Source organism: Sinocyclocheilus anshuiensis, unplaced genomic scaffold (assembly GCF_001515605.1).
Source record: "Sinocyclocheilus anshuiensis isolate Anshui unplaced genomic scaffold, SAMN03320099.WGS_v1.1 scaffold272, whole genome shotgun sequence".
Classification (NCBI taxonomy): domain Eukaryota; kingdom Metazoa; phylum Chordata; class Actinopteri; order Cypriniformes; family Cyprinidae; genus Sinocyclocheilus; species Sinocyclocheilus anshuiensis.
The window spans coordinates 19,250-27,100 of NW_015554117.1; the positions used below are offsets into that span (position 1 = coordinate 19,250).

Genomic DNA, 7,851 nt, shown 5'->3' on the forward strand with positions numbered 1-7,851 from the left:
TTCGCAAGATGGCCGCCACGCCTGAGTCCCCGGCCAAGATGGCCGCCACGCCTGAGTCCCCGGCCAAGATGGCCTCCACGCCTGAGTCCCCGGCCAAGATGGCCTCCACGCCTGAGTCCCCGGCCAAGATGGCCTCCACGCCTGAGTCCCCGGCCAAGATGGCCTCCACGCCTGAGTCCCCGGCCAAGATGGCCTCCACGCCTGAGTCCCCGGCCAAGATGGCCTCCACGCCTGAGTCCCCGGCCAAGATGGCCTCCACGCCTGAGTCCCCGGCCAAGATGGCCTCCACGCCTGAGTCCCCGGCCAAGATGGCCTCCACGCCTGAGTCCCCGGCCAAGATGGCCTCCACGCCTGAGTCCCCGGCCAAGATGGCCTCCACGCCTGAGTCCCCGGCCAAGATGGCCTCCACGCCTGAGTCCCCGGCCAAGATGTCCGCCACGCCTGAGTCCCCGGCCAAGATGTCCGCCACGCCTGAGTCCCCGGCCAAGATGTCCGCCACGCCTGAGTCCCCGGCCAAGATGTCCGCCACGCCTGAGTCCCCGGCCAAGATGTCCGCCACGCCTGAGTCCCCGGCCAAGATGTCCGCCACGCCTGAGTCCCCGGCCAAGATGTCCGCCACGCCTGAGTCCCCGGCCAAGATGTCCGCCACGCCTGAGTCCCCGGCCAAGATGTCCGCCACGCCTGAGTCCCCGGCCAAGATGTCCGCCACGCCTGAGTCCCCGGCCAAGATGTCCGCCACGCCTGAGTCCCCGGCCAAGATGGCCGCCACGCCTGAGTCCCCGGCCAAGATGGCCGCCACGCCTGAGTCCTTGTGAAAATCACTATTTACTTTGACCAACTCTTTGCCTTTAAAATGGCATAATTTCACACACACCATTTAATAGAATCTCATACCTTCTTAACATGTCATTATGTGCTTCCTCTCTTAACACAATCGGTCGATCCATTGACTGATCACTTTTTAGAGACGCAAAGGAAGGTACTGGAGATGCTGCTTCATATGGTTGTAGACTTTAAGAATGAGAAAGACAAGGGGAATTTAACGCTGAACAAGAGACACGTCTCAGCTGATCTTCAAGAGTCTCGTCATGTCTCAGCTGATCTTCAAGAGTCTCGTCAGGACATGGCCGCCATTTCGGAGTCTGCTCACGTTAAGCCTGAGTCCCCGGCCAAGATGGCCGCCACGCCTGAGTCCCCGGCCAAGATGGCCGCCACGCCTGAGTCCCCGGCCAAGATGGCCGCCACGCCTGAGTCCCCGGCAAACAAATAATTGATTATTAATTATGCATTAAGCATGATACATAAACTAGCAGATTAAATGCTCATACTTTTCTCAGTCGATGAAACTGAAGACATCATTGTTCAACACATCCATTAAATAATTAAGGTATACCTAGTTTTATTTTATTCAGGATGACAAAAAGTCGATATTTTCAAAAGAGAATAAGAAAAGAGACAATACTTTCAACTTGTACAATGATCCCATGGTAAAAATAAACATTTTTGTCTATGACCTCAGATTTTGATCTAATCAAACATCATGTAACAACAATATAACCGAATTGTTTATTGAATACACATGAAGCACAATATATGCATACATCATTTAATTTTATACCTGCAATTATGTAGTCTCTCTCTTGTCACAACTGGCCCATCCATTGACTCATTACTCTTTACAGACAGGAGTGAGGGTGCTGGGGACAGTGCCTCAAATAGTTCACTATGAGAGAATAAATTTGGTTATAAACAAATATCACAAAACAGACAAAATTAAAACACTTAAGGCAAGCACATCCTTAATTATGCAATAAGCATGTATAACCTAGCAGATTAAATTCTCATGCTTTTCAAAGGCAGAGAAACTGTAGACATTGTTCAACACATACATTAAATCATCAACGGTATCACTGTTTTCAGACAGGAGTGACAGTGATGGAGATAATGGGTCATCTGGTCTCAGACTGTGAGAGTATACATGAGGTAAGAAACAAATATCACAAAAGATTTTTTCAGGATGAAAGAAAATCTTTTGAAAAGAGACGTGGATGAACTATTTTAGTTTTAGTTGATAATAGAATCACTAATGTACACATATTCCAGCATGGAATGTAAATTCTCATACCTGTTAACACCATAACTCTGAATTCTGTTAAATTCATACTGCCAATTCATCGAATGGTTGCTTTTGAAAGAGAAGTATGAAACTGCAGGAGATGGTGGTTCATCTGGTGTTTGGCTGTCCAGATGAGACAGAAAATTTCAGTTTAAGATAATCTAAGAGACATACAAATTATGCAAGACAAAATGCATATTTTTATTATCCAATAAGCACACCATATAACCACTAACAGACAAAAATGTCATACTTCTCTCCAATGAATCTTTGTGCTCTATTGTTCAATACAATCGGTTGAAGGATTGAGGATCCTGGAGATGGTGTCTCATCTGATCTCAGACTGTGAGAGTATAAAATAACACACACAGACACAAAAACATTTTTAGTTTTAGTTGATAAAAGGATCACTAATGTAACACACAAGTACATATACATCCCAACAAAGATTGTAAGTTCTCATACCGTTTAACACCATAATGCTGAGTTCCGTTACTGGACGCAATCAATTGATCCATTGAATGTTCTCTTTTTTACAGAGAAGAATCAGGAGATGGTGCCTCATCTGGTCTTCCAAACTGACTGAATGCATGGAGCAGAGGAGCAAACTGTTCTTACTTTATGCACAAATGAGAGAGGTCTGGTCTCTTATTTTTCTTCATGGAGAAAATATTAAGAAAAGTTATTTTTTTAAAAAGGATTGTGACACTTTGGAAACAAGCAATAAAAGTTAATTATTGTTTTCGAGTATATGAATATATATCCCAGTTTAATGTGCATATTATAATTAAGCTAGGGTTGGGCGATGTCTACCAAATCGGCATCAGACGATGTCTACAGTGAAACTGATGACATGGGGGGGGGGAGTGTGTCCATGCAGACCGCATACAACAGCACAGCCGCAAGGTGAATGTTGAGACAGAACAAGTCAAGTAGGTGATACTACGCATATGTCGACTTTGAAACAGTGGTGTAAAGTATTTGAGTAAATGTAATTAATTACTGTACTTGAGTATCTTTTTGGATACACTGTAGTTTTACTTAGTATCAAAGATATTAGCAACTTTTACTCTCTACTTAACTAAATTTTTGAATAAGTATCTGTACTCTTTACTACACTACATTTGTAATGAGTGTTGCAATTACACATTACATTTTGCATGGCATCTAGCTTTTTCTGCAGCAGTATATTTCTGCCACAAAAGAAGTGATATCACTAACTACAGGGCACTGAAAGTATTATATCTTGTGCGTTTTGCCCTTACTCACCAAAACTTGTCAACAAGGCTACTTTACGTGAATGCAAGTTCCTTAGCAAGTAGTTGGTTATCACAGGTGTTTTATATATGAGATGAGGACATGACTGCAGCCGGCAATGAGGCCGCAACCAGCACATCCAGTGCAAGAAGGCTTTGACTTTTTAATTTTACTTAAAGGGATAGTTCACCTTCAGTTGCCGGTCCCCATTGACACATTCAGTGCAAGAAGGCTTTGACTTTTTAATTTTACTTAAAGGGATAGTTCACCTTCAGTTGCCGGTCCCCATTGACTTGCAGTGTTTTTTGTCCATACTATGGACGTGTTACGAATCAAGCCTCTGTGGCTCCCTCCGATCGCCACCTGAGGGCTCTGTCACCTGAGTATTAATCCCCTCATCCCATGCCTGGTGCTGATTACCCACACCTGTTGCTCATCCGGTGGACTTTTTAAGCAGTTCTCACTCTTTCCTCTTTGCGAAGTTTCGTTTTTGCCTTGGCTGACAATCCTGAGCATTTCTTTTCAGTGTATGGTTTTCTCGTGTATGATCCTTGACTGTTTATCTCGCTACAGTTCCATCTACATTCTACAAAGAGACTCAACCCAAGGCAAGTAGGTGGGTACTGTTCTTTACAAGAATCAATTTCACTGTCACCTATCGACCCAGTTCCAAGAACGCCAAGGCAGATGCTCTTTCCAGGGAGCACAGATTTCCCTTACACCCCCTTTCAAATGAGCCTATCATCTCACCAACACTCATTTTGGCACCAGTACTATGGGACATAATGACTGAGATCTCTGAGGCCCAGGCCGCTGAAACTTCACCACCAGACTATCCCCCAAATCTTACTTCATGCCGTCCTTTCTTCGGCAGAAGGTCATTCAGTTAGTACATTCATCACCAGCTCAAGGCACCCTGGCATCAATGCTACTGTTCAACTCCTCAACAACCGATTCTGGTGGCCATCACTGCAATCAGACACAATCACCTTTATTCAGAACTGTTCCACCTGTCAGATGTCTAAATCTTCTCATCTAGCTAATCTCACATAGCGATTGATTTTGTTACTGACCTCCTCAAATCTCAGGGCCACACCATCCTCACTGTAACTGATCGCTTCTCCAAGGCTTGTCGCTTCATACCTCTACCCAAGTTGTCCTCTGCCTTTGAGACTGCCGAGCAGCTTTGTAACAATATATTTCGATTCTACTGACTCCCTGAAGACATTGTATCAGACTGCGGTCCCCAGTTCACTTCACGTGTGTGGTTGGCCTTTTTTCAGAAGCTTAACGTCAATATCAGTCTAACTTCTGGATATCATCCACAATCCAACGGCCAAGTAGAACATCTCAACCAACTCGTTTCCTTAAATCCTAATGTCACAGAAATCAATCTGACTGGAGTCGCTATTTGCTTTGGGCAGAGTACGCACAGAACTCCATCCGTATACTCTCTACTGGTCTTACTCCATTTCAATGTCTCCTTGGCTATCAACCCCCTCTATTTCCCTGGTCAGGAGAACTCACTGGACTTCCAGCAGTTAATGACTGGCTACAACGAAGTGAGGACACTTGAAATGTGGCTCATGTGCATCTACTGAGAGCCGTCAGATGTCAGAAGAGACAGGCAGACCGTTATCGTCGACCTCACCCCAACTACCATCTCAGACAATGGGTCTGGCTTTCTTCCAAAGATCTTCGTCTCCGACTTCCCTGCAAAAAACTCAGCCCCAGGTACGTGGGTTCTTTCAAAATAATCAGACAGATAACTCCTGTTTCATACCGTTTAGCTCTACATTCCCATTATCGTATCTCACCCACTTTCCATGTATCTTTGCTCAAGCCCGCAGGTGGTCCGAGAGGAGTGGAGAACCTAGAGGAGGCTGGGAACCAGGGACCTCCACCCATCATCGTGGAGGGCGAGGAGGCTTACCAAGTGCTTGAAATCCTTGACTCCAGATGCCGGGGCAGGACGCTGCAATATCTTGTGGACTGGGAGGAGTGCGGTTTGGAGGAAAGATCCTGGGTCAACTCAGAAGACATCCTGGACCCATCACTCACAGATTATTTCATAGAACCCACCTGGAAAAAAACGGCCCCTCGCCCTTGTGGAAGACCCCAACATCATTTGCCTCCTCGCTTCAGGAGCCGCTCGCAGGGTGGGGACTCTGTTATGAACTAAGTCTCTGTGGCTCTCTCCGATTGCCACCTGTGGGCTCCGTCACCTGAGTATTAATCCCCTCACAAACTCCATTTCCCATCATCACATGCCTGGTGCTGATTACCCACACCTGTTGCTCATCCAGTGGACTATTTAAGCAGTTCTCACTCTGTCCTCTTTGCAAAGTTTTGTTTTTGCCTTGGCTGACAATCCTGAGCGTTTCTTTTCCATGTATGGTTTTCTTGTGTATGATCCTGGACTGTTTATCTCATTACGATTCCATGCTGCCGGCCTTTGTTACTCTGCCTCATTTGACTTGATTATTGCTGTTTTGTTTGCTGCCTGCCCTGACCCTCTCCTGTCTTGTGACTATGAGTCTGCTCTGCCCTGTGAATGTCTGTTGTCAGTGATCATCCTTTGCCTGTTTGTACTTCCTAACCAGGGTTTGAAATTAACACCCGCCAACCCGCCAAATGCGGGTAAAAATCAGCTGTGGCGGGTAACGCTGCCAAATCACTAGCCAGTTTGGCGGGTTACTTTTCGTAAGTTATGTTCAATCATTAATTTCTTGGGGAAGTTCATGCAAGCCAAATCTGCGCAGGTTTAGCGCAAATACTGAACTTGTGAGACATCATGACATTATCGAGTATATTGCAAAAACCAAACAAAACACACCTAAGTTACAAAGTGCACGCATACGCGACGTGATGTAGTCAGGTTAGACTAACTTTGTGCTGTGCGCATTTAGAGTGCATTCTTTCATTGCATGATTCAGTCTATTAATATGCATTACGAATGATCACATAATTCAAGATAAGGGGGTTGGAAAATGTATATATTTATATCAATTCATATACCGGTAGTTAATATCACACGAAGAGTGCCGTTTAAAAAAAAAATCAGCATGGTTACAAATGTGATATTGATTTTATACAACAGTTCAATAAACAATAAGTTAATATCAAGAGACTTACGGTTTAGACACCATATTGGCTGTCTTTGCGTTATTTCGCCAACAGAAAACATTCCAAACACAGCGCTGTTTTGCGTCTCTGAGCAAAATCAACCATTTAAATGATTTGGTTCAATCGCAATGACTCACTTAACAGTGACTTGCTGCCACTTACTGGCGCATTTAATTTCACATTTTCACAAAATTATTTAATTTTAATTTTAAAGTATCTTTTAATTTTTAAAATAATTTAAATATCACTATTCAACATTTCAAAATATCAAAACATTATTTATGCATTTGTAACTGCAGGGCCAATTTGGCGGGTTACTTTTCGTAAATTATGTTTACTAATTAATTTCTTGGGGAAGTTCATGCAGGCCAAATCTTCAGTTTAGCGCAAATACTGAACTCGTGAGACATCATGACATTATCGAGTATATTGCAAAAACCAAACAAAACACACCTAAGTTACAAAGTGCACGCATACGCGACGTGATGTAGTCTGGTTAGACTAACTTTGTGCTGTGCGCATTTAGAGTGCATTCTTTCATTGCATGATTCAGTCTATTAATATGCATTACGAATGATCACATAATTCAAGATAAGGGGGTTGGAAAATGTATATATTTATATCAATTCATATACCGGTAGTTAATATCACACGAAGAGTGCCGTTTAAAAAAAAAATCAGCATGGTTACAAATGTGATATTGATTTTATACAACAGTTCAATAAACAATAAGTTAATATCAAGAGACTTACGGTTTAGACACCATATTGGCTGTCTTTGCGTTATTTCGCCAACAGAAAACATTCCAAACACAGCGCTGTTTTGCGTCTCTGAGCAAAATCAACCATTTAAATGATTTGGTTCAATCGCAATGACTCACTTAACAGTGACTTGCTGCCACTTACTGGCGGATTTAATTTCACATTTAAAGTATCTTTTAATTTTTAAAATAATTTAAATATCACTATTCAACATTTCATGTTTAAAATATCAAAACATTATTTATGCATTTGTAACTGCAGTTTAAAGCATTCCATGTCCCTCTAAGCTGCATTAACTTGTGTAAATACATCTAAATGCCACTTCATATTCAACTTCTGCAAAGATGAATTTTATTGATACTGATTTAATTTGTTTAGTAACAGCCTAAATGTAGTATTGTTATAATTGCCTGATTAAATGTAAGAATTTGACTCAAAAGATGATGCACACTTTTAGTAAAAATGGATTTATAAAGGTAAAAATGCCCATAAAAGGTAAAAATCAATCTAAACTTATTGGAAAAGATTCATTTCTATCACTGCTGTGAACTGACCACACAGAATATGAAGAATATCAAAAACTTTAGGAGT

General features: G+C 42.8%; 1 protein-coding gene across 1 annotated transcript in view; it reads right to left on the minus strand.

Annotated features, from left to right (window-relative positions):
* Positions 1 to 7,851, minus strand: part of LOC107669850 (uncharacterized) — a 34,653-nt gene that overhangs the window by 10,534 nt on the left and 16,268 nt on the right. Inside the window, exons 2-7 of the mRNA XM_016462278.1 lie at positions 2,582 to 2,698; positions 2,370 to 2,459; positions 2,126 to 2,239; positions 1,890 to 1,964; positions 1,619 to 1,723; positions 893 to 1,011 (exon numbers count right to left, since the gene is read on the minus strand). Of these exons, the coding sequence (XP_016317764.1) occupies positions 893 to 1,011; positions 1,619 to 1,723; positions 1,890 to 1,964; positions 2,126 to 2,239; positions 2,370 to 2,459; positions 2,582 to 2,634 (556 nt within the window). The 5' untranslated portion in view covers positions 2,635 to 2,698. The remainder of the gene's footprint in view (positions 1 to 892; positions 1,012 to 1,618; positions 1,724 to 1,889; positions 1,965 to 2,125; positions 2,240 to 2,369; positions 2,460 to 2,581; positions 2,699 to 7,851) is intronic.